The sequence below is a fragment of the Diceros bicornis genome, chromosome 5 (genome assembly GCF_020826845.1).
Source record: "Diceros bicornis minor isolate mBicDic1 chromosome 5, mDicBic1.mat.cur, whole genome shotgun sequence".
Taxonomy (NCBI): Eukaryota; Metazoa; Chordata; class Mammalia; order Perissodactyla; family Rhinocerotidae; genus Diceros; species Diceros bicornis.
Window position 1 is genome coordinate 92,330,742 of NC_080744.1, and position 26,683 is coordinate 92,357,424.

General features: G+C 48.8%; 1 protein-coding gene across 4 annotated transcripts; it reads left to right on the forward strand.

Annotated features, from left to right (window-relative positions):
* Positions 1-137: 137 nt before the first annotated feature.
* MRPS11 (mitochondrial ribosomal protein S11) lies at positions 138-26,213 on the forward strand. Of its 4 annotated transcripts, none has more exons than XM_058542408.1 (6): positions 148-384; positions 512-631; positions 6,300-6,398; positions 9,256-9,385; positions 10,685-10,750; positions 14,440-15,028. In XM_058542408.1, the coding sequence occupies exons 1-6, from the start codon at positions 320-322 to the stop codon at positions 14,497-14,499; spliced, it is 540 nt and encodes a 179-aa protein (XP_058398391.1). In that variant the 5' UTR covers positions 148-319; the 3' UTR covers positions 14,500-15,028. The 4 variants fall into 4 exon arrangements, with proteins under 4 accessions (XP_058398394.1, XP_058398393.1, XP_058398391.1 ...); XM_058542407.1 differs by lacking the exon at positions 14,440-15,028 and adding an exon at positions 11,497-11,901 and having other exon boundaries at positions 170-384; XM_058542411.1 differs by lacking the exons at positions 10,685-10,750; positions 14,440-15,028 and adding an exon at positions 23,972-26,213 and having other exon boundaries at positions 138-384.
* Positions 26,214-26,683: the final 470 nt, after the last annotated feature.

Consider the following 26,683-nt stretch of genomic DNA (forward strand, 5'->3'; position numbering starts at 1 on the left):
CAGTGCGGGAGCGGCCTGAAGGGAGGTCTTCAGTCCCCGGAACTACTGGAATGAACCACTCCAATATGGAGGGGTGGGCGAAGATCTCATGTTAGAAGATTAGGAAAAAGAGGGGAAGTTCTCAGTTAACACTCGCAACTATATTTATTATAGAGCATTTAAATGGGAATAAAAAAAATTTAATGGACTTTATGAAGAGGAATCAGAGGACTTTTCCTCTGCACCCTCCCCCACAAGCGCTAGTGGTGCTGGCCCCGCTCCAGCTAAGCCCGGCTCCTCGGTCGCCGCCGACGGGACTTGACTGGGGTCGATTCAAGTCATGCAGGTTGTAAGAAACGCGGGGTCTTGGCTCTTGCGGTCATGGGCTTGGCCACCGACGACCAGGTGAGAATGATTACTGTCTCCGAGCCCACGGCCACCCACGGGCCTGCCCTCCTGCCCGTGTCCCACGAGCCACCTGGAGTCCAGTGGCCGTTAGGCCTGGACCTCACTGCGCTTTTTTCCCCCGCAGGGTTGTGGCCGGGGCGCCGGCCCCCACCATCCACAGTGGCGCCCAGCAGGTGCAAGACGCGGCGGCCAAGCAGGAAGCTGAGAAGGCGGCGGCTCCGACTCCGAGCAGCAGCAGCTTCAGGTGAGGACCACTGGGTCCAGCCCTCGAGAGACCGACACCACCCTCCAGAGTCGGAGAACCAGTGAATTCCCAGCTCTGTCACTCGCCATCTGTGGGACCTTATGCAAACTAATCTCTGAGCCTCAGCTTTCTCGTCTAAAAGTGGAAATAATGCCAAGAGAGGTTGTGAGGATCAAATGAGATGAGCCTTGGCACAAAGTGGATGCTCGGTGAACATTTGATGAGTGAAGGAGTAAATGTCGAAGGCATATAGGAGAGATCAACCTTTTTTCCCTCTAAGAAGGGGGATCACGTCAGACTAACAACCTTCCCTGGGCATCGGACACAAAAGGAGGGGAGGGAGGGAGGTGCTACGCTGTGGTTTAGATTATTGTGCACTTTTTAGAGTTGGTCTAAGGTCCAGGGTGGTTTTTGTGCTCAGTCCTAGGGCCTGGCATCTTGCTTTCCACCAGTACCACCACCTGTATTTGCTGAGTGGACGTACTTCACATCCATTTAACAAACATTTACTGAACCTACTTGGTGCCAGGCACCATGCTAGGTGCTGGGAGTGCAAATACAAAATCATTCCTCCCCACAAATAGTTCACAGTCTACCAGGGAAGACAAACATGCAAACATTATCACCATAATCTGATCAGTAGTATACTGGAGGTAAGAACTGATTGCTTGAAAGTATGAAAGAATGAGTGTCTCACTCCTGAGGAAATCAGGCAAGACTGCTGGGAAGATAATGTGGAGCTAAGAACCAAATTGGATGGGAGTTCAGCTGGACGATATGAAAGGGATCATTTTAGGCAAAGCTAACAGTCTGAAGGCTTGCAGTATGAAAGAACATGGTGTATTCAAGTGTGTGTGTGATGGCAGCTGAGGCCAGCAAGTCAAAAAGGAATCAGAATGCTGAGGGTCTTATCGGTAATCCTGGGACTTGTACACTGTCCCCATTGTAGGCAGTGAGGAGCTGCTGAAGGCATGTAAGCCAAGATTCTGTTGTAATTCAGCAATGTCAGGTACTGTTCAAGGTGTTGGGGACACATCGTTGAACAAACACAAAAATCCCCACCCCCATAGAACTTAAATTCTAGTGGATAGGGGACAGTAAATAGAAAACAAGTAAAACATGGGAGTGTGACAGATGGTGAGGGTGTGTCTAGTGTTTGTGAGGAATAGCAAGAAGGCCAGTGTGGAGTGAGGAGTAAAAATAGGGAGATGGGGGCAAGGGTTGCAGGAAACGTGGGGCTTCATCCTGTATGGCCTTGTAGGCCATCGTAAGGACTTCAGCTTTTACTCTGAGTGAGATGGGAAGCCACTGGAGAATTTTGGATAGAAAGTTGAAATGACATTGCTTACATCTTAAAAAGTCCCTTTGGCTGCTGTGTTGATATTGAACTGTAGGGAAGCAAGGATGGAAGCTGGGAGAAGTCTTCTAAACAGTTAGAAGACTTGAAATAATCCGGACAAGAAATGATGGTGGCTTTCACCAGGGTGACGGCTGTGAGGCTGTGAGTGTAAATGGTTGGACTGATACAGAAAGTAGAATCAATGGGATTTGTTAATGTCAAGTGTGACAAAGGAGAGAAATGAAGGAGCACTCTAAAATTTTGGCCTAAGCAACTGGAAAGATGGTGTTGTCATTTATTGAGATGGGGAAGACTGCAGGAGTTTGGATTTGGGTGGTTAAGATTGAGTTGCTTAATTAACATCCAATGGAGATACGATGTAGGCTATTAGAAATGGAGTTCAGGGGACATCTGAGTTAGGAATATACATTTGGAAGACTTATCGTATAAATGGTGTTTAAAACCATGAGACTATATAAGATCGTCAAGAGAGTAAGTGTAGATAAAGAGGAGAAGAGGGCCAAGGGCTGAGCCCTGGAGCCTTCTGGCATTTAGAAATTTGGGAGATGAGGAAGAATCAGCAAAAGAGACGAAGAAGGAACCTCTAGAGAGGTAGTAAGAAAACCTGGAGAGATTTTTTTTTTTTTTAATGTGATTCAAGGGCAGAGAGATCAGCTGTGTCAGACACTGCTGATATGATAGGTCAATATGCTGATGACAGAACTGCTCATTGGATTTAACGTTGTGAGTTGGTTAGTGAGCTTGACTAGGGCATTTTTGGTGGAGTGATAGAGCTAAAGTCTGATTGGAGTGAGTTCAAGGAGAATAGAAGACAGGAAGAAACAGCAAGTATAGTCAGTTCTTTAAGGGGGTTCTGTTGTAAGGGGGAATAGAGAACTGGGCAGTAAGTAGCTCAAGGAGGCTTTGGGATCAAGAGGTTTTTGTTTTCGGTTGGGGAAATGATAGCCTGTTTTGCTGACAGGAATGATGCAGCAGAGAGGGGAAAGAACAGTGATGCGGGAGAGGGAACATCACTGGAGTGATACTTGAGAGGCTAACACAGGAGTAGAGCATCATAACAGGAGAGAAGACAAAGATTGTGGCACAGATGTTTGGCAGTGGGAGCTGCAAGAAATTCTGATTGCTTCTATTTCTCTGTGAAGGTCATCAGCTGGCAGTGAAGAAGCAGGAAGGAGTTGGAGGTTGGAGGGGACAAAAGAAGGTATAAAATAGTCATCCAGAAGAGTGGAAGGATCATTGAACTGGGGATGTGCTGTATGATTGCCAGGCCGTGCTGAGGGCCCACTTGGTGTTAGAAGTTATTCAGATAAACAGTGGTTCTCAGCTGGGAGCAGTTTTGCCTCCAAGGGGACTTTTAGCAATGTCAGAAGACATTTTTGGTTGTCACAACTTCAGGGACAATATCTAGTTGGTAGAGGTCGGGGATGTTGCTAAACACCTGCCATGTGCAGGGCAGCCCTCCACAACAAAGAATTATCTTGTCCAAAATGTAACTGCTGCTGAGGTTGAGAAACCATGATATGTAGAGAGACCAGTCAACATGTTGTGTATTTTTCTCTAACCAACTGTACAGATGCTCAGAGCGGCTGGAGAGGTTAATTTCACCACGGTTAGGGGTTTGCCGGGAGGGTGCAGTGAAGTAAGCGGGGGCGGAGAATTGAGAGTATGCAAGGAAGTAATCATAATGATCGGTCATGGGATTTACTCCAAGTCAAGGGAGCAGTGAGGGCATGAGTGGTGTGAGGGAAAGTGAAAAAGTGGTAGGATCGGGGGATTGAGGGATTCCTGGAGTGAGGGTAGTGGAGGGAGCCAGGGGGTGTGCCAGGAGCTGGCGGCCTGAGTGTGGTGCTGGAAACCGAGGTTATGATGGGGTTGCAGGTGTGGTAATGTGGTAATGACAAGGGCTAGGTGTGACCACAGGAGTAAGTAGCCAGGGTAGCATGGAGGACACAGGATCATTGGGGAAAAGGAGGTCAAGAAATAAGCCAAGGGGTTGGGAGGATCTTACAGAAATCGCGTAGGTAACTATGACAGGAGTAGTGAGCCAGGAGCTATAATCTTTGCATTTTTCTACACTTATTTGTATTTTAAAAAACGTCTTTAGCCACAATTAGAAAATGGGTTGAAGACCATGAGGCAGGGCCCTCTCATTTGGGAGTAGAACTACACCTTACCCAGCCCAGGTTCCAGCATCTGCCACATCCTGGGTCACTTTGGGTTGGTTTTGCCTGGGGATAAGCAAACTACTGCCTGAAGTGCCCACGGCAGAAGTCAGCCCTCCTTTTCAGACCCTCAGCAGAAGAGAACAGCTATTTTCAGTCCTCAGCCGTTCAGAAGAGATGCCGTGTGTGCTGGCGCCTTGCTACCTTTCCCTGGTGTGAGGATGGGTATGAAGAAGCAGCAGACCAGTGCCAGAAGGCTTTGTCTTTCCTTTTTCTGGGCTCCCTTGGGGTGAAACACTTGTCCATTTGTGCATTGGACCTGGGAGATTTAAAGGCCTAATCTTGTACTTGCCTTCAATTAAGTGGTTCAAGCTCCAAATCCTTCCTCGTTCAAAAACCTTGCTATATATGAGAGGCATTACAGTGGTGTGTTTAGACTTTAGTAGTCTTTAGTTTTTTGACCCCCCAAGTCAATAGTGGAAATTATCAACGGGGAGATGATTTAAACATTAATGTCATCGGGGGCCGGCCCCGTGGCATAGCAGTTAAGTGCGCGCTCCGCTGCTGGCGGCCCGGGTTCAGATCCTGAGCGCGCACCGGCGCACCGTTTGTCAGGCCATGCTGTGGCGGCGTCCCACATAAAGTGGAGGAAGATGGGCACAGATGTTAGCTCAGGGCCAGTCTTCCTCAGCAAAAAGAGGAGGATTGGCATGGATGTTAGCTCAGGGCTGATCTTCCTCACAAAAAAAAAAAAATGTCATCTCAGAGCCTCATCCTCTTTCTGTCTCAGTGTGTAGCCTACTGAGAGGCTAAACCATCTTTAAGATCAGGCCTAGCAGGAAAGAATACATTTGTAACTCTTGAATACCACTGTGTTATTGTTTTGTTTTGTTTTTTAAACATATCTCTAGGAAAGCAGGTAGGGCTGCAGAGGATGGTGCTCAGATAATAGTGTATTTTCTGAACAAGAGTCCATTGTATTTCAGGTGGCTGTAGGGGGGTACCCACTCTGATCTGATCTGTGCCTGTAGGCAGGGTGCAGCAGCAGGTTTACGTGCTTCTCGAATGCTGAGTGACGGTTGTGTGTGTTTGAAGAAAAGGAAGCACAGCAACAGCAAGTTGAGCCGAGCTCTGACTGAGGCGAGTCTCCTAGGTCCAAGGCCTGGCTTCCCTAGCTAACCCTGTCCCTCTAATTGTACCTCAATTTCTCCACCTGAAAATGAAGAGTACTGACCTAGAGAGAGCCAGAGAACAGATTGGACTGAGATAGAGAAAGATCTTGAACTCAACACAATGTCGAGGCCAGTGTTCTCAACCCTGAGTTCACATCTGATTCACCTGGGGTATTTTAGAAATGGATTCTTGGGTCCCGTCCAGAAGTCTGGGGTGGAGCTTAAGCATCAGAATCACGTGTTCTGCTGTTCAGCCAGCATGGATTACCACTGGTCTAGGATAGGGGTTGACAACCGGGGCCCCTACCCAAATCTGGCCAGTTGCCTGTATTTTGTAAATAACGTTTTATTGGAACATAGTCACGCCCATTAATTTACTGTTGTCTGTGGCTGTTTTTGTGCTACAGTGGCAAAGTTGAGTAGTTGCAACAGAACTTCATGGCCAGCAAAGCCTAAAATATTGACTGTCTGGCCCTTTACAGAAAAAGTTTGCTGACCTCCATTCTAGGGGATACTGATTTTTTTTTTAAAGTATTATTAAAATTTTTTTGTCTTTTTTTAATAGAAAGTCAAGATATCATTTGTGGTTGATGAAACAAGAAATAGAGGTTTGACTTTATTTTTTAAATTGCAGTAAGAGTAGCCTATAGAGGATTGAAAATAGTAATCTGATTATACTAGAAGGGACAAGGGAAGGTGGGGAGTGTGGATTAAATTCTCTTTTCTTGGAGTAGAAAGTCGCTAGATGTGTCTACAGTCAGCAACTCAAGAAACAGCCAGTTAAGCACAGTGTTCACAGATATGGCGGTAGCATCCGAAGGATTAGGGGACCTCAGGAGCAGGTCGAGTGGAGGGCTGCTGTTTTTCATTATTAGTTCATCTGTACTGTTTGATTTTTTTAAAACCCTGTGGCGTATTTTTTTTTTTAATTTAAAAACAAACAATTTTATATAAAATGTTTCTTCTAATTGCAGCATTTACCCTCCAATTCCAGGACAGGAGAGCTCTCTGAGGTGGGCAGGAAAGAAGTTTGAGGAGATCCCAATCGCACACATTAAAGCATCCTACAACAAGTAAGCGGGAAGGGAAGCACCTGGGCAGGTCTAGGGTGGGCTTCTTTCCCCTTCTTGGGGAGGGCAAGTCAGGGCTGGCCCTGGGCACCCTGCTGGGGGTGGAAGTCAGGGTGCTGGGTGCCGCATGATGGTGCTGATGCAGAGGTCCTCCGGGCTCCGTCCTTCTTGTTTTGGGAAACCACCTCTGTCTTTATAAAGTTTATTCAGATATCATGAAAATGTGAATTAGGTGGGGCGTATCATATTGATAAGCTTTCTTTGCTTTCCTTGGGAAATGTATTGCCTGGTTCTGCTCAAGAGTTGGAGAGAGTGTATGTTAGGGGCAGAAGGTCCTTCCATGAAGGTATTTATTAAGTGTTACTGAGTCCTGGGGGATAGGGGATGGGTGATAGATAAATAAGATGAGAGAGATGATTTAAGAATTTTGATTTATTAACAAACTAACCAAAACATAAACCTCCAAATAAGTCTTGTCCCTTTAAAGTACTCACCTTGGGCCACCATGCGCTGACCTCCAACCTTGTAGGGCTAAACGTGAATGGTGATTTCACATGACGAGACCAGCGTGCTGTGTGGCTCACAGATGGGTGTTGAGAGAGTTCCCAGCTGTGTTTTGGCAGCAGAAGCCTTGCTGACATGAGTGACAGTTTTGTAAGCCAGCCCCAACTTGGAGATGAGATCAGTATTTGGTCACGGCCTGCCCACAAAGCAATTTACAGAACCACACGAGAGACTGTTGGTAGTCACGGATAGAGTGTGGGGCACAGGTGAGAGGCCATAGGATTCCTTTCAGCATTCATCTGATAAGCTCAAAATGAGAGCAACTGGATTTCTTTTTCTTCCCTTCTCAGGATAAGGACATGGTTAGCTCTCTGTTTGTGTTTTTAAGTGTCTGTGGCCCACTCTATAGATCTCTGTTGAGGTTGTCTCAGGGACAGGCAATTCTCTTATGCTTCTGTTCGGTATAGAAAACCCAGGAAGCCCTGGGAGAGGGAAAGCCCTGGCAGCCATAGCCAGGCCAACAACAGATGGCGGAGCCCAGGGCTGACTCCAGGAGGTCTCTTCATGACCACTCCTCCACTACTCTCTTCACTGTGAGTTCTCAGGGAGCTCTTCAGACCAGAAGGCAGGGCAGTGATGGTCAAAGGGGAAATGGAAAACATGTCTAAGGATTTCTTGAAGTTATTCTTAATTTTAATTTAACTTGTTAGAGATGATTAGAAAAAGTTTCACTTATTTAAAAAAATTTTTCTTAATCTTAGAGAATAGAGTGTCATAAGCATTAAAATAATCCAATATGATAATATTGCTAACTTTTTTTAGGTATGATAATGTTTTGTGGGGTTTTTTTAAAGAGTCCTTATCTTTTTTTTTTTTTTTTTTGGTGAGGAAGATCAGCCCTGAGCTAACATCCATGCTGATCCTCCTCTTTTTGCTGAGGAAGCCTGGCCCTGGGCTAACATCCATGCCCATCTTCCTCTACTTTATGTGGGACGCCGCCACAGCATGGCCTGACAAGAGGTGCATTGGTGTGTGCCCGGGACCCGAACCCAGGCAGCCAGCAGCAGAGCGCACGCACTTAACCACTACGCCACGGGGCCAGCCCCAAGAGTCCTTATCTTTTAGAGATGTATGCTGAAATATTTACAGATGAAATGATGGGTCTGGGATTTGCTTCAAAATAATCCTTTAGTGGCGGAAAGAAGGGAGTGGAAACAGGGTTTATAGATGAAACTAAATTGGATATGAGTTAATAATTGTTGAGGCTGAGTGATGAGTTCATGGGAGTTCATGTACTACTGTATTCACTTTTGGGTGTATTTGAAACTTTACTTAATGAAAAGTCTTTTTAAAAATTACCTGATGTGAAACATCTAACTTCTTAGGAAAAACAAGCCAGACAAGGACATCAAATTTAATTTAAACACTGGCTACAGGGAAGATCCTCAGAGGAAAATGTGCCACCCTTCTTCTGGATGACACTTAACCACCCTCAGGTTATGGAGCTTGTCTTAGTCAGCTTGGGCTGCTATAGCAATATGCCACAGACAGGGTGGCTTAAACAACAGACATGTATTTCTCACAGTTCTGAAGACTGGAAGTCCCAGATCAGGGAGCCAGCATGGTCGGGTTTTGGTGAGAGCTCTTCCAAGTTGCAGATGGCTGGCTTCTCCTTGTGTCCTCACATGGTGGAAGGGGTGAGGGATCTCTCCCGGGTCTCATTTCTAAGGGTACTGATCCCATTCATAAGGGCTCTACCCTCATGACCTAATCACCTCCTAAAGGCCCCACCTCCAAATACCATCACATTAGGAGTTAGGATTTCAACAGGAATTTTGAGGGGACACAAACATTGAGTCCATAACAGAGCTCTCTTTAGTTTATATGACTTGATGACTTGTCAGTTCTGTGTTTTTGTTTTTGTTTTTTGGTGAAGAAGATTCGCCCTGAGCTAACATCTATTGCCAATCTTCCTCTTTTTCTTGAGGAAGATTCACCCTGAGCTAACATCTGTGCCAGTCTTCCTCTATTTTGTATGTGGGTCACTGCCACATGAATGGCATAGGTCCACCTGGGATCCAAACGCGCGAACCCGGGCCGCCGAAGTGGAGTGCACTGAACTCAACCACTAGGCTATGGTGCCAGCCCCTTGTCAGTTTTCGATGAGGCTTACCAAGATAATTCTGACCTTTCCTGATGCCTTCTATAGGAGTTCAAAACACATTCATCCGAAAAGCTCTAAAGGAAAGCAGCTGGATATCTTTCCTTCTCGTTCAGGCTTGTAAGGGCATAGGTTAGCACTGTCTCGTTTCCCTGAACAGTCATTATATCCTCTCTGCCTCCCCTGCCTTCCCAGCACACAGATCCAGGTAGTCTCTGCTGCTAACCAGCCGCTTGCCCGCGCTTCCTGTGGCACGGAGGGGTTTCGGAATGCCAAAAAGGGCACGGGCATTGCAGCACAAACAGCAGGCATAGCTGCCGCAGCGGTAAGTGTGTGTTCTTTCTGCTCCCTCTGAGGTGAGTTCCACTTTCTGCATGGCTGATCCCTGAGAGGAGAATTCTCCTTGAACTAGCTGTTCAGAAGCAATGGGGTATTTGCCAACCCTTGTTAGTTACCCTAACATTGGGGTGGTTTGGAGAGGTCTGTGTGAAAAGGCTTCTCTTCTCTTTCTCTCAGTTTCAGTAGAAGTGAAACGCTTGTTGGTTCATTCTAGAAGAGGTAAGAGCCAGGTACTGAAGGCTTACCAAAGCTGCCTCAATTTACAGACCAGTGGGATGGGGCTGGGGTTGTTGATAATAGTCCATTTGGAGAAGAGGTGGTGTGGTGAGGTCTTTCATGCAGTAGCAGTTTGAGTGTGAACTGTTGCAGGCCTTTCTAGAAGCAGATTGGCAGTGTGCTGCTATGTGTATATTTATCGAGCATCAACTATGTGCCAGATATTTACATTCATTATCCTGAATCCTCAGAAGACCCTTGGCATTGACTGCGTTTTTCAAGGCTATGTGAGATTCAGACTGTACAACTTGCTCGGGGCCACGCAGCCAGTTCCGTTCCCTGAACTGGACCCAGACTGGTCTGGGACAAAGCCTGTGTGCACTGTCTGCTGTAGCACAGGCCTTACAGAGATTGACACTGCCAAACTCGAGTGTTTCCTGAAGGAAAACCTTGACCTTCAAACATAGCCCAGTGCCCAAAAGTATTGATTGCTATGTATTAATGATCATCAAAATCTGCTAAATGTCCACCAATGGACAGATTATATACACTTAAAAGAAGTATGTCAGTGTTAACAGTGGCTTCTGCATGGTAGGTTGAGTGACTTCTGTGTGTTTTCCAGACTTTCTATAATGAACTGCCTTTATAATCAAGAAAGAAAGATATAACTGTAACTAAAGATTTAAAATGATAAGGTAACACTTTTTAAGTGGGTATTTAGGTTCAGCCTTGCAGTCCAGAGGACCTCCTCATGGTCTGAAATTCTGCATTTACCCACCTGAGACAAATCTGAGTGATATTTAGAAATCTCCGTTAGGTGGCAGTGCTGTCCTGGGCTAAAAGGGATCACAGTTGACTGTAAATCTGTGACTTGACAAGTTCTGTGCTCTCTGCTGGTGTCCTGCACTGTGGCCGTCTGTCCTTTGCTGCTTTCTCTGTCCTCTGCCTGTTCACATATGTGGGTTTCTTTCCCTGGGGCTCATCACCTGTTGCTTCAGGTGGCAGTAGCAAGAGAGCTGGTAGAAGTTCTCTCTCTCTGGAGCACTAACCACTTGCTGCTCCTCTCCAGAAAGCTGCCGGGAAGGGCGTGACCCACATCCGAGTTGTTGTGAAAGGCCTGGGGCCAGGGCGCTTGGTAAGTGACCGGGACTCTCCACTGTGAGTGTGCTTGCTTCTTTAGTTCGTGCAGAAGCGGGCTTGAGAGCAGAGTAGAGAGAGTGGAAAAGGACCCTGTAGAGGATTTCCATGATGGCTTGAAGTTTCTTTCTATTGTTCTTCTAATCTACTAAGCTGCTCAGAGCAAGCCCAGATCACTTATTTTAATTCATCAGACACTTATTGAGTACCTGCTGTGTGCCAGGCACTGGGCATAGAAAGGTGGTCCCTGGGGGACTATCACAAATGGATCCCTCATGCAGACTAGTGAGGGCAGTGGTGAAGCTTGTGCCCAGGGTGCCGGGAGCCCATTGGTCTGATGAAGACAGCTTCCCCACCGAGGTGACATCTCTACTGACTTTTCAAAAATAACGAAGTATTAGCCAGATGTGGTGGGAGAGATGGGACATTCCAGACAGAGGAAACCACAAAAGTGTAATGCTTAAGGTGTATTGAGTTGACAAGTAGTCTTTGTTCTTAGATCGTAAAGTTCAAGGGAGGAAGTGCAGGTGCACCTAGAGAAGTGGACAGCACTGAGGACTCAGTTAAGGGTTTTGGTTGGGAGGCCTGTGTGAGAGAATAGGGTTGGGATTGTAGGGATCAAAGCCAGTGAGCCTCCCCACTCTCCTCCCCACCCCACCCCGTGCCTCTCTGAGCCCTATCAGGACACGCTGGGGCGTTGTTTCTGGGAGTGTGCCATGCTACTGTTCCTTCTGCTCCTTGCAGTCTGCCATCAAGGGACTGACCATGGGGGGCCTGGAAGTGATCTCAATCACAGACAACACCCCCATCCCACACAACGGCTGCCGCCCCAGGAAGGCTCGGAGGCTGTGATGGCAAGGGAGCCTGCGCCTGAACCTGACCTCAGTCGCGCCTCCTGCTGGACCTCATGGAAAGCACACTGTCAGAGCCCTCCAGATGAGGGCTTGTTGGAGATCCTTCAGGCAGGAAGGGAGAGCTTTGCCTCCTTACGTGGTAGCCTTTGCTTGTTCCTTCCACTGGAGATCCATGCACCCGGAAGTGAGGCCGCGCCTCTCTTGGACACAAGGGGAGCTCCAGGGCAGCTGTGGCTCAGATTCCAACCAGTAAATGCCACCTCTGCTCTGCAAAAATAAAGATATCTCCACCGTCTCTAGCAATTTATGAAATTTTTGCTTCCAGAGCTGCAAACAGTAATCCCCACTTCCTCCTGAAAAAGAGATTGTGAAGTGAGGTGAGACCCTGGATGGAAGGGTTAAAATGTCAATGTGAGCTGCTTTTCCTTGACACTTTCCTCTTTGGTTTCAGATATTTCCTTTTTAGCCCCTTAACCAAGGTTCCCCGAGCTCATTATAGCAACTTTTCTTATTAACTTGTAATTCGGCCCCAAATTGAGAGCTTTTTGCCTCCTGCCTCTCGAGTATCCTGATAGTAGAAGATTTCACTGTTAGTGGGTATGTTTAAAGTCAGCCCTGACAGTGAGGGAGGATTGTCCTGCGTTCGGATTCTCTAAGAGTGGACAATCAGAGATTCCCCACAGTAAAGTCATCGTTTACACACTCCACGGGATTCAGCAGTCTCAACACCCAAAACTGAGTGACCCTAAAGGGGGGAGGCTAGACTGACATAAAACAAGATTCTCTAGAAAATAGGGTGGATGGAGGGATGCTCGAGAGCAGAGCCCAAATCGGGAAGTGCAGAAAAGCAAGTTGGTGTGGAGCCTGGGTGGTGCTGACACAAGGGGGCTCAGGCCAGGCTCCCCAGGCAGGACTACCTGCTGGTTAGTCAAGGTTCCAGGGTCCCTGGATGCTACACAGAAACCAAAGGTGAGGGCTAGAGAGACCCCTCCTTGGGTCAGAGAGGGCCAAGGATGAGAGCAGCACCAAGAGATGAAGAGGAGGGGTGCACATACACAAAAGCACCGGGCCTCCGAGCCCAGTCTGCAGGAGGGGCCTGCTGACCGCCAAGGGGAAGGCACTGTGGGCTTCCGCATCTGCCCAGCCAGCTGAGCAGTGCATCTGCCTGAACTCGATGTAGTTAATCCACAAATGCCCTCTTACATAGGAAAGCAGCTGTGATACACAGGGGCAGAGAAGGGGGACGACCATGACCTGGATGTGAATTTAAAAGGAAAAATATCTCCCTACTGCCTTCTCTTCCATCCTTAGCAGGATCTGTGAAGGTGAACTTGTGCCCAGTGACTAAAGAAACCTAACTGGAGGCTTCTGTGTTAACCACTGCCAGAAAGAGTTACACTATTTTACCACAAAACTACATGTAAACACGATGCGTAAAAAACGCAGGGCTCTTGAGAACTGCTCTGTGATTTGATATGGTTTTGCCTTTCTTCAGGTGGACAGAGGGCCTGGAGCAATTGGGCAGTTCATCAGTCAGGGCCTGAAAAGACCCGGATGGTTTAAATGGCTTAAAAAAGCAGCTTCATGAAGGTTCTTTAGAGGTGTGGGCAGGGTTAAGGGAATAAACATGCTGGAGCACTCAAGGCCGAGCAACAGCAGGAAGCGGTTACCGCCCAGCGGCAAAGGCAGGGGAAGAAAGTTCCAGAACCTCACAGGGGCTGTCGCAGGGGGATGCAGCCTCTGCCATGACCATGGCCTGGCAGAGAGAGGGAAGAAACACCCTGGCTGCTCCCACCCTCTGGTCACCTGCTGATGTCCCCTGTGGCTGAACCCAGAGAGAAGCAAGAAGGCAGCGAGCAGGGTGGGGTGGTCCTCGGAGGGGCAGGTGGAGAATAGTGAGCACAGGTGGTCCCTGTCATTCCTCAAGAAATCCTCTGCACGCCGTAGTCTGAGAAAGTGTTATTTTATTCACGAGGGCTTTGAAAAGGAAGACACTGCCCAGGAGAGCCTACAAGCACAGACAGGACACTGGGAACCCTAAAGGATCAATAGTCTTGGGCTCAGAAACAGATGCCTGGCACAACCGCCAGGAGCCAATTAGTGTGGGTCACCATTGTCTGTAAGGGTGTCCTGGACAACGCACACTGCTTTCTCATGAGCTCTCAGTGCACACGGTCATGTCCAGGCTCTGAGAGGCCAATGAAACTTGTGCTTTCTTAAACTGCATTACCTGTTAATCATTAGGTCTTGGCCTCTCAAAGACTGGCCCTCCTCAGGGAGACTGAGGCACCTCAGCGAAGGCTGACCAACGAAGGCAGTTATGGTTTACCTACAATACCGAGCTGCCCCGGGCCCTGCGGCCACAAGCCCTTCCAGCAGCAGGCCTCGCTGTCCTGAGAACACAAGTGCACCATGTGCTTGCTCTTCCCCCAGGCAGAGAAGAGGCAGAGCCTAGCATTGGGTCCCGAGTATTTGCACAAGCAGAGTGTTGGCATCAGCTTATGTGACACACTTCCTTGTCTCCTGGCAGCAGGGCCACGGATTATTTCTATGAGTGCATCTGCAGTTTTGCTTCTGCCAGCTCAAAGCTGGTGGCCTTAAAGGGAAGCCTCTCCCCTCCTCTCCTCTCCTCTCCTCTCCTCTCCTCTCCTCTCCTCTCCTCTCCTCCCTCTCTTCCCCTCTCCTCCCCTCCCCTCCCCTCCCTTCCCCTCCCCTCTCTTCTCCTCCCCTCCCCTCCCCTCTCCTCCTCTCCCTGGTCTCTGCCTCTGCCGGCAAAAAGACAAGTACAATTTCTTTCCTTTCAGCATAGGCACAGTGTTTTCCTTTCTTTCAGCCCAAGTCATCACCTGACACCAAGAAGTATCGTCACTGCCAAAAAAATAAGGCCTGTTGAACCTAGAGTACCTGGATGCTGGCAGAATATCTCTCAGCACTTTAGGAGAAACCATTTCCAGTCACCTCTGCCTGCAACCTGGCTCTGACATGGCCATTAAAAAAATGTGTACATACCTTCCCCCTGGGCTCCTTTATTCTTTTTCTCTATTCATTTTTTCCTATTCTGGAGTGACCTTGCCTTTTAAATCTGAGTATTATCAGCCCAAAGTGATGGACTGGTCACTGTCAAAGCAGAAATGTCCATTCAACCAAACTGAGCAAACACGAGTTATTGCACAAACACAGGCTGGGCACTGGGGGTGCAGAGACGACACTGTCATTACTGTGCTGGAGCTCACAGTGTAAGGGAGCTAGACAGGCATGTGGCTGAGTCAGAAAGAAGTCCATAAAAGGCATGAATGTTATTGGTGTTTGAGTGAAAGAATGATCCCCTCCATTTAAGGGATGGAATGGAAGGCTTTGTGGAGGGGATGGCAGGCAAGACAACCAAACGGATCAGCGGGTATCCTTAGGATTGGACACTGGCCGAGCAGTAAAAGCTTACCAAAGGATTGAGAGAAAAGGAACAAGTCAAAAAACTTGGGGTCACACCAAGAATAGAGTAGGTTCAACAGATGTGATGGAGAAAGGGAGATGGGCATGTAGAAGGCTGTAGTCAAGAAAGAACCTCAGAATTAGAGTTTAGAGCCAGCTCATTTACAGGCGATGAAGTTAGGTATGTAGGCATCTAAAATAGAGTGAAAATAAGAGTCACTGAGGTTTAAGTCAAGAAACTGAGATGTGGACAAAGAAAGTTGTCAGTCTTCATGGTGAAGCCCCAAAGCAGATGTCAGGGAAGGGGATAAGAGAAGAAATCTGTGAGACAGTGGAAGTCCCCAAACAAAGTGGAGAGGCCCAAAGTACAGGAAGGAGCATAAGAGGTGAGGAAGAGGGGAGTAATCGATAGCATGAACTTCAAAAGAGAAGGACTGTTGCGAGGAGGTGGCAGAACAATGTTCCGGAAGGGGGATGAGGTGTTGGCAGCATGTTGACACCTATCCCTGGCCACTGAGGGGTAAGATGTGCAGAGTTAGGGGAGGAAGGGGGAGGAGTGTGGTGATGAGAGGCTGTCTCCTCTCAGAATCGAGCTCTAGGGACCACGGAGGGAAAGGAGGGGTGAGGAGAGTCCTGGAAAAGAATGCAGGCTGTAGACTGGGGCCAGGCTGCTCGGTGTGGTGACTGTGGATGGAGGTGCTGAGAAGGGGTGAAAACGAGGACAGGGACCTGTCATAGCCGTGGTCTGGATTGGAACCTGTGAGCAATGTCTGCTCTACTTCTAACCTGCTTTCATAAAAAATACAAAAGGTCAGAAACCATGAAAAGATGCTCAATCTTACTAGTAATCAAGGACATGGAATTAAAATAAAATGCATGACCGTCATTCCCCAAATGATGCTAATCAGAGCCATGGCGGGGATGAGATTGCCCAAGAAAAAAGCAGAGAATGAGGAAAAGAAGATGGCCAAATTGTAAATGCTGTGAGGAAGACAAGACTGCAAAGGAGGCAGAGGATGGAGCAATCAGAGAGACAGCAGGTGTGGCATCTCAGAAGCCAAAGGGGCAAGCACCTCAAGAAGGAAAGGACAGTCCAAGTGCAGACTGTGGCTGAGAGATCAGCTAGGAGCTCACGCAAGATGAGCACTGGGCAATGCTCGCTGGATTTGGTCCCATGACTCTCACCATTCACCAAAGGGAAAGGGGCGGAAGAGAGTGGGAGGTGAGGAAATGGAGATTTGGCCAAGGATGCTGAGTCTTCTGGTAAAGGCTGTGTCATGGCCACAGGGAATGTGAGGAGACCCGCACTCTGCCCTCAGACCCCGTGGGCCATGAGTCGGGGTGTGGAGGAGCCCTGGACCTCAGTGAGAGGAGAGGGAAGAGGCTTAGAGCTGGGGAGAAGCAGACCTCAGCAAGGTGGCAGGAGGCCAAGCCTCAGAGGGAGACAGCCTGTGCGGGGCACCCCGTGACTGGCATGCCTGCTGTAAGTTGGGAACAGCAGCGTCTTACTTGAACAACGTGGGCACCGGCAGCGAAAACAGAACGTCCTTGCAATCAGTACACAGGGAACATTTCTTCTTTTTCCCCCAATATTCCATACAATTGTTCTGAAATAAAAGTGCCCTCCCTCTCTGAGCTCTTAATCGGGAGAACATAAATAGCTGGAGCCTCTTCAGAGGGAAATTTGACAATGTCTGTCAACACTTAAGATGTACAGACCTCCGGCTTCGTAATTCCCTTCTAGGAATTTGTCGTAGAGAGCAGTCTTTCCAGTAGAACTCCCTGCATAATGGAAATGCTCTGCACTGCCAGCATACAGCCACTAGCCCACGTGACTCTTGAGTACTTGAGATGCGGCTGGCATGACAGAGGAACTGAATTTTAAGTTTTATTTAATTTGAATTAATCAAAAGGTAAATAGTAGGGGCCGGCCCGGTGGCGCAAGCGGTTAAGTGCGCGCGCTCCGCTGCGGCGGCCCGGGGTTCACTGGTTCGGATCCCGGGCGCGCACCGACGCACTGCTTGGTAAGCCATGCTGTGGCGGCGTCCCATATAAAGTGGAGGAAGATAGGCACAGATGTTAGCCCAGGGCCGTCTTCCTCAGCAAAAAAAAAAAAAAAAAAAAAAGAGGAGGATTGGCGGATGTTAGCTCAGGGCTGATCTCCTCACAAAAAAAAAAAAAAAAAAAAAAAAAAAAGGTAAATAGTAGCATGTGGCTGGTGGCTACTGTACTGGACAGTGCAGCTCAGATGTTCTTTCACGTGTGTAGCAAGTATGCAGGATACATAATCACTGAGGTGCTGTGAGGAACGGTAGAAGATTGGGACCTAAATGCCCATCAATGAGTGGCTAGTTAAGGAAATTCCAGTCCATCCGTATCATGGAATGTTAGCCATGAAACAAGCCAAGGTATTGCTAAGTGAAAAATAAAGGGGGGCAGGCAGGACAATGTGCATAGTACAGTCACTGATTTTTGTGGAAAAGGACAGGATATATGTACATAAATATATATGCACTGAGTGTCTGGAAAGACATGCCCCAAAATGGTGGCCTTCTCTCCAGGGAGGGAAACTGAGTGACTGGGAAACAGGAGGAAAGAAGACTTTTTCACCTTTAGAAGAGGGTGCCAGGTACATGTTGTTGTTTATTCATATCAATTAATGAACCAATTAAATAAAAATAGAAATGAATTGGTTTATAAAAAATGTATAGAAGCTGCAGCGTCAGGCATTATGTAAATTATCTGCTGAAGTGTGCAGTAACATGTTTTTTAGTAAATATTTTGACACCCATAGACCCTGTAACACCCCCTGCCCGACTGGTGGTCCAGTATTTGGGGAAACACAACTCACTTGGCTCAGAAATTTTTTCTGGTAATTAATCTGCCTTCTCCCCTCTGCCCGCCCGGGTTCAAGTTAAATTGGTCACGTGCTCCGCGATTTAGCATAAGTCTGGCCAGACAAGTCGGCCTGCATGTCCTTATCGCTTGGCTAGAAGCAGGGGCAGACAGTGCAGGGCTCCGTTTCCATAGCGCCCTGTGGCGGCTCAACCACCTTGGATTTGTGTAATCCCCTTGAACCGAAGGGAAATGTCAACTGAGGGGCAGCGTAGTGTCACAGGCGGCCCTGGCCAGCAGGACACCTGTTGTCTAGACCCAGCACGCAGGCTGTCAGGCCGCACTGCTCTTCCCCCATCGGACCTCATTTACCCCCTCAGGACAAGGAGGGGCTTGAGTGGGATGCGGCTCTGGCATCCCAGGAGCCTACACTCACTCATGGGTGGGAGGGAAGCCCAGGTCCTGAGGTACCAGGACCGCACTGGGGGAGAGCCTCAGGGTGCAACTACAGCCTGACTGGGGCCCCAGAAATGCAGCAGCCTTTCTCTCCAACAGCCCGTGCCCTAGTCAGGCTCCCTGCTGCACATCCCCTGCAGCCTGCTGAGGTGGAGAGACTTGGGTTCTGGGGACATGCAGGCCCGGGTTTGAATCCCAGCTCTTCATCGGTCTGAACCTCAACTACTCCACCTTCATGAGGCTGCTAGGGGTGTTTGCTAAGACAACTGTGTACTTCGCTGTACACAGCTGGTGCTCATCCAGGATGCTTCTGCTCTCGTCTTACACTGCTCCCTCAGGCTCCAGTCTGTGGGGTCCTGGCTGGGAACATAGTGATGAACGCAGATGCATGCCCATCTTGCTGCCATCATCATCGTCATCGTTATTATTATCATCATCAAAGCTTTTTTCCCTGTGATTTTAATCAGAAAATGTTCTGTAGGACCTAAACACCCAGTCTTCTACTCCCTTAAATCCAGTCACCTGTAGAGTAAGCTAGATTGTTAAGAATTTGCAGCCAAAAATTAAATTAAAAAGCCAAATGACTGAAGCGTCTCTCCCTCAAGAGTCTTTCTTCCCTCCCTCCTTCCTGGAAGATCTATCAATACTCAGATACAATATCTCCGGTGTAAAACCTGATAGCTGGCCTAAGCAGCCTAGAGGCTAGTGAGGGAGACAAATTCTGAAAAAGTCCAAGTCCATTGTAACACCACCAGTGCTACCAAAGAACGGGCACGTGTGTGTGTGTGTGTGTGTGTGAGCACGTGTGTGTGTGTGATGGTAGTGGTATCAAGGAACATTTCCTAGAAGAGGTGACTCCTGAGCTCAAAATAAGAGTAAGATTTAGGAGGCAAATGTGGGGGATGAGGGGCAACAGGGGAAGTTTCCAGCAGAGAGGACGGCATGAGCAAAGGGCACAGTGCGGAAATGACACAGTCTGTGCAGTAAACTGCAAACAATTCAGAGCATCATTGAAGTAGGGAGGCTGTAGCAGGCTGAATAAGGGCCCCCGAAGATACCAGGTCCTAACCCTGGAAGCTGTACATGTAACCTTATATGCAAACAGGGTCTTTGCAGATGTGATTAAGTTAAGGATCTTAAAATGGGGAGATAATCTTGGGTTATCTTGGTGGACTCTAAATGAGATCACATGTATACTTATAAGATGGAGGCAGCAGGAGGTTTGACTACACAGACAGGAGAAGGGAAGACCATGTGACCACAGAGGCAGAGACTGGAGTGATGCAGCCACAAGCCAAGGACCGCCTGGAGCCACCAGAAGCTGGAAGAGGAAGGAACAGACTCTCCCCTAGAGAAGAGATGAGAGATGCGAGTCTGACGGAGAACAGCGGCAATCAGAACTGTCAGGCAGGGCCTGTTCAAGAGAGGTTCAGGAGGCAAAATTGCTCTTTCTGGGTGGGAGAGGGCCAAGAAGCACTGAAGCTGCCACAGGGAGTGTCTAACAGAAGGGATCTGTGGGGCTGCAGCAGCCCCAACTCTTCACTGACGCCCAGAACTAGTAGGCCTCTGAGAGGTGAATGGGCCCTCTGAAGGGGCAGAGGAACCTCAGCCATTGCAAGGAGCCCTCTCCAGCCCCTCGGCTGTGCGGGCTGAGCACAAAGCTGCTTCCAGGAGAGGACAATCAGAGGATACTGACAGCACGTCCCTGGGAGCAGGCAAAGCACATGTTTTTGTCCTATTGGGATTGGGATAATTGGGGCATTAACGGAAATGCATTTCTCACCTATTTTCTGTCTGATTGAAAAGTACTTTGCAGTCATTTAGAGCCCTCACACTCCTATAATCAGAGCTCACGTCGCTCAGACAGAGGCAGAAAACTGGGTCACCACGTGGGCTCCAGAGCCCTCCCAGGAGGTGACAGGCAGAGCACAGGCCCACTCGCCTCCCTTGCCCCCCAGGATGTAACCAGCGCTGTGCATCCCCTCGGTGAGGGACACGTCCAGGAAACAGGCCAGACTTGGAGTACTGGGATCCAACTTGATTCTTCTCCCATCACTGCCTCAAATCAACCATGTCAGATCTGCCTTCCTGTACCCCTGAACCGCATCTCAGGAAGATTCCATGGCTTTGTGGTTACTGTCAATTGTAAGAATAAGTCCCATTTTGAAAGTTACAACTTTCTTTCAGGGATCTGAAAGTCCACTCCAACCTGTAACAAAACTTCAGTCTCGCGGCTGTTCAAAGCTTCTCCCCTCACCCGTCTGCAGCCTCGGTCTTCACTCTTCCAGGGTTGGGATGGAGGAGGATGGAACTAGGGGAAAAGTGCAAAGCCTGTCCTCCTGTCTGTGGGGCTCTCTTGGCCAACACTGGCCATCACACCTCCGTTACGACAGGCTGGCCCTTGCATGGGCCCAGGGTGCACTCTTCAGAGACAAGTCCCCACCCACGCAGAGACCTCTGCCCTGGGCCTTTCTGTGGTGGACACAGAGTTGTGCTGTCCAGAAACCCCTCAAGGAAGGGCCTGTCGCCCAGCTGCTGGGAGCGCTGTCAGCCCCAGGAACAACCGCAGACAGCTGCCTTGTCCCAGTCACACTCTTCCAGGTGGCACACCCACCCAATGACTGATGAAGGCCCAGGTAAGGGCCTGGCCACTTCAGCCGAACAGGGGCCGGCTCTGACAGGCACTTTCAGCCCCAGCTGAACCCCATGGGTTGGTTTAGGTTGTCAGGCCTGCACCACAGCCCACCTTCTCTCTGCCCAACCCTGCCTCCTTCCCTCCCTTCCATAGGCATCCATCCTGGGCCACTCCCTAATTAACATCTTGTACATGGCACTGTCAGAGTCTGCTCCCTGGAGAACCCGAACACGACCCCTTCAGCGATAAGTGTGTGCACTCTGTGGCTGACCTCTCCCCACCCATCTCAGCTCCTGGCCTTGTGGCCTGCCCCCTACTGCGGGCACCCCTGAGCCCCAGTAGGTGATCAGGTACCAGCGATGTTGGCTCAACCCCGGCTCCTTCCACAGTGCCCACTGAGCCACAGGAACCTTGGGGACGCCCCACTTATCCTTGCCCCACCAGATGGCAGCAGCATGGCTTACCCAGCCACTGCCCCCTCTCCTTACCCTGCTCTGCCAACCTCTCACCTCCAGGCTTCTCCTGGCGGGAAGCAGGCCCCCCTCTCTGTCTTCAAGTATGTGCCCCACCCAAGCTCCGTGAGACCCATCAGAGTTGTGCTCCCAAGAACTCTCGACGCATTCTGCTTTAGAGGTGCTGGGGAGCAGGCTCACAGTTTTTCTGCAGCTCCAGATGCTTCTGGCCAGGGCCTGAGACACCACTCTCCCCTTCCATGGGCACCCCAAACTCTGCAAGCCCCCTCTCCCATCACTTGACTTTAGAGCAGGGGAAAGCAGTAGTGGCTGTATATAAGGTCTCACTAATTAGTTGTGCATGCGTAAGACTTGGAAGGAAGAAGAGACCACCCCCATCCCTGCTTTGGTTGGGGAGATGGTGGATTTTTCCCACAGCAGCTTTGCGAGTGTTGAGGGGTGATTGTGGCAGTGGCTGCGGCAGCATCCCCATCCTCAGGTCAAGGAGAGGCCGTGGTCTGAGGTACCCATGCCCACAGTTGTTCCAGAAGCCTTGCCTTCCTGATGGGGCAGAGGCAGCAGCTCCCTAGAGGGTCTGCAGGGATGTTCTGGGCCCTTCCAATGGTGTCATAAACACCTAATTTCTAGTAAGAAATTCTTTTCTGCCTAAAACAGCTGAAGTAGTTTCTGTTTCCTGTAACTGAGTCTGACTGGCATAGTACACCTTTTCACATTTCAGTTCTCTTCCTTCGCCTGGATGGGGTGGTGGTTGTTGAATTCGTTTTACTGTCTTTTATTAAGTCCCGCATGGATATGATTAGCCCTTTTCTTTACCACCCTTCTTATCCTCTACTGTGCATATGAATCCCCAGGGGACCCTTGTTAAAAATGCAGGTTCTGATTCAGTGGGTCCTGAGTGAGGCCTGAGAGTCTGCATTTCTAACAAGTTCCAGGTTAACACCTTTGCAGTAACCCTGCCCCAGACCTGCTGAAAAGCACAGCTTTAGACTGTGAGGGGACTTAGCACCTGCTGTCCTCAGCTGTGGGCCTTTAGCTGACATTCCAAGGCAGCAGGAAGAAGGCCTTTTACCATCCTGCACAAGCGGGAGGCTGGGCCAGGTGTGAGTCAGACACACTCAAGGCCCTCCAAGATTATATGAGCCAGCTCCTACTGCACACAGAGCCTGGTAGGCGGTGGGGACATGGCCTCTCGCCTTCTCCATGCCTTGTGACTAGAGGAGAAGTCCCGCTTCCCAGGCACAGGTCAGCAGTGTTTCCTGGTTGGACTTGGGTTTCCATCCTCAAAGGACCAGCACTTCAGGAGCACAGAGGAGCAAGGCGGTCATTCCAGCAGTGGACCAGGGAAGGAAGGCTCAGAGGGCTGCAGCTGCTGAGCTGGGCCTTTGCGCCAGTGACAGGGTGGAGAGTGTCACAGGCAGGAGAGGAACAGTGGAACACTGGTTAGAAGGCAGGACAATATCACCAGCTGGCTGCGTGCTCTGAAAACACCCCTCCTGAGTGATGTGTAGGACAGGATGGGGCCAAGTGGGGGCAGGGGCAGGCTGGGAAGACCATGCAAAGGAGTTTGGGGCACACCTGAGGATTCTGAGCAGCACTCTGATCAGAGGCATGACAACATTCAGGAGGAGATGGAGGTGGTGGCCTGAGGAGCAGAGACACAGGATAAAACGGTTCTGAGTTCACATGTCCTCCCACTGGCCCAGGTTACAGGAGCCCAGCCTCATGGAACTTAACTAGATGGTATAAACAGATCTATTCACTCAGGTGGCTTTCGTGTTTCTTCAAAAGTTAGAACACTAAATGGAACAACAGAAAAGAACATGTTGTCCAGTTAGATTACACCATAAACATGAGCTTTTGAGGGGCAAATGGAAAAATACCCAGCACAGCACTCAATAAATACATGTTGGATGTGTCAAATGAATGAATGAATGTATAAGGCTAGAGCAAGTTGCCTTGGACAGGGGTGCTCCAGGGGATCTGGGGTTGCCCTCATCACAGGCAGTGCAGCGCTGGGCAGCCTGTTCCTTGGGGACCACCCCTCTGCTCCTGCACACCCAGCCCAGATTCAGTGAAGTGGTGACTGATCACTAGAAACTTACAGATTGTTTTACTGAAATGTCTAATAGACATCTCGACGTAACATGGCCAAAATAAAAGTCTTGATTCTCATTCCATCCCCAGAAAACCCTTTCCCTCTCCCAGTCTAACCTAAGGTAGCTAATGGAACCACTTACCCAGTTCAGGCTAAAAACCTTTGGAGTCATCCTTGGTTCCTTTTCCTTACCCCTTTGCAGAATTCATCAGCTGGTCCAGCTGGCCCTACCCCAGAAGATACCCCAGTCTGCCCACTTCTCACCATGCCTACTGCTGTCACCCTAGTGTTGCCTGGCCTGTCGCCTTGGCCTCTCTGTTTCCTACCACCCCTTCCCGCAACCACAATCTATTTTCCACCCAGCAGCCAGAGTGATCTTTTGAAAACAAACCGATGATATCACTTGTTTATTAGTTTCCTCGTTTGTGTTCTGTCTCATTAGCCAGAATGGAACTCCATGAAGGCCGGGACTTCTGGATCTGCGGTATCCAGAGCCTAAGCAAGTGCTGACATGTGATGAGTGCTCAACAAACACCTGTAGGACTCACTGGATAAAGGAGCCTAAATAGTGGTGGGGGCAGGAGCCTCACTCCTAGCCTTCCCAATCACCCGGGTCTGCCCTGACCAGCCCACACTGCAGGGGAGCACAGACCCAGCTGCAGCTTCAGCCATATTCCAGAAAATGCCATGAAAATGTTGGGGAGCATTAGAAAATGTGATTTTTAAAATGGTTTACTAGAATGTTTCTGGAGAAATATTCCAAAACAATAAGTAGAAAGACTCCAGATTGCCAACAAGATGAAGGACTAAAATGATACACAGGAGTGGGTTCTCGATATGGTCTGTAATTCAGAACATTAGCCAGTATCTGATTCTGAAAGGACACCAAAGGGATGAGTCCAAAATGTGAGAAAAGAACTTAGAAATGAAAAGGGCGGGGATGTTTTTCTTTTTTTTTAAAATAGGTACTTAATAAAAATTTATTTAATGAATCAACTGCTTATATAATATGAAAAAGAAAATATGCCCAAAATGTCATTCTAAGCTTTAAAGTAAAGACAGACTAGAATGGTTCCAGAAGCAGTATTCTGAAGAGGGGTGACTAGGGAATCCTAGCATTCCATATACCTCTGGTGGCTTACCCATGTATTCCTCTGCTCCCAAGTTATTCAAATATTTATTTTGTTGTCCGATTATTTTGAATTTTATTTTTGAGAGCTGTTTCAAATCCTTTGTGAAATGAGGCAGGTAACAGACAAAACAAATCAAATTAGGAGACCCAAATCAAAGGGGACATAGAGGACATGGAAGAGAGAGGAAGTGAGAGTAGGACAGGAGAGATGCGATTCACTCTGGTTACACGCTCTGGGCCCATTGTCCTAGTTTTACATCTTACTTTCTGGAAGGGAGGAAGTTCTCTGATAATTTGGAAAAAGTACCTGGACATCAAGAGGTGGGAGATTCCATGGCCTTAGTGATGACCCTGTCAGCTTCTGTTGCCATGGGAGTGGAGATTAGCAAGAACTAAGCTCCCAGGGCTCAGAGGTGCTAGAAGGGCCAGCCAGAAGGGCCCACTGCGCGTCTCCACCCACTAGTCACTGAGGTTGCTGGGTACACCTAATCCAGCTGTCACCATGTACTCGCCCTCCTTTGCAAACAACAGCTGGTTGGGGCTGGGCTTCATGGCTGCCCATCTGCCACCTGTCCTCCCTGGTCAGAGAAGAGCCCCACAGGGGCCTTATCCCTCAGAGCATCTCCCCTCCTTCCTCCTGGTTTGGATCTGTGGCTCAGATGTGGATTTTCCACCCTTTCCACATGGCCGGCTGCTGGCAGTGTGAGTTCCAGTTGTGCCATCTGCCCCCCTCTATCCACACCCTTCTCCAGGGCCCCTACATGGAGGGGAGACGGAGTGGCTGAGCTGCAGACTCTGAAGTCCGACTTGACTTCTGCTCCAGCTCTGTGACCTTTGGCAAGGTACTTAGTCTCTCTGAGCCTCAGTTCTTCCTCTGTAAGATGGAGACAGTAATAGTAGACATTAATAGTAGACATTTCAGAGAGCTGAGAGGATTCAGTTAGTTAACAGACATAAAGAATTCTACAATGTCTGGCTCAAGTGCCCAAGAAACATTAGCTCATTTATGTATATAAAGCATTCCCTGTGACCCTCCAGAAGGCACCCTGGGCAGCAGATCTCCCCTGGAACTCAAGCAGGGCCTTCAACTCCTTTTGTCTGTGCTCTGATAAGGAAAGCCAAAGAAGCACCTTTGTAACCTCTTCAGAAAGTGTACTGACACCTATGGATGGACCTTCAGAATCTAGTGGAAAGATGATAAAACTGAAGGCCTGCACACTGAGTCTGGCCCTGTCAGTGACTCCCTCATTTTTGTTCTCTTAGTTGGTTCCTATTCCGTAAAATGAGAATCATTTTGCCTAATCCTCATTACTCCAGCAGTAGAATCTCAATAATTTTATGCTGTTTCCAGATGTGAACTTGTTACCAATTTCACCTCACTCTGGTGGGACTCCAACCCACATTCAGAGGAGCTCCGAGGAGGGCTTGTACCCACAATCTGTCCCTTCCCCGGAGCGTTCTTTTCTGTTCGGTGTCACGGATTTGAAATGAAACTGAAGCTGAGCGTTCAACAGCACAAGCTTTATGCAATGGCCAAAGAATGGAGAAATGGGAACTATGTTCACAAATCGACTTCTCAGCTCTTGGGGCAAGTAAACAGCTGTTATAAGGGGTCAAGGTAATGAAGGGGAGGAATAGTCATCGTATTTGGGGAACAGGGCAGGCTTTTCGGGGGAACAAGGATGCCACCTCTTTTCTTATTTGGTCATATCCTGCTGTTGCCATGGCACTTGTAAACTGTCATGGCGCTGGTGGGTGTGTTATGTAGCATGGTAATGCATTACAATGAGTGTATAATGAGCTGCGGGTCTATGTCAGGTCAAGTCAGACTGCCACATTGCCTTCACCTGGTTTTAACTGGTTTCAACTATATGTCTCAGCCATCTCCTCCTTCCTCTGTTGTGGTTTCCTGTAAGCTAAAGACAACACGTTAGGCTTGTTCTGAGCAGGGCTGTGGTTAATGTCTTATGGGGCCTAGGGCCAAGGTAACAAACTGTATTTAGAAAACACAGTTTTATACTA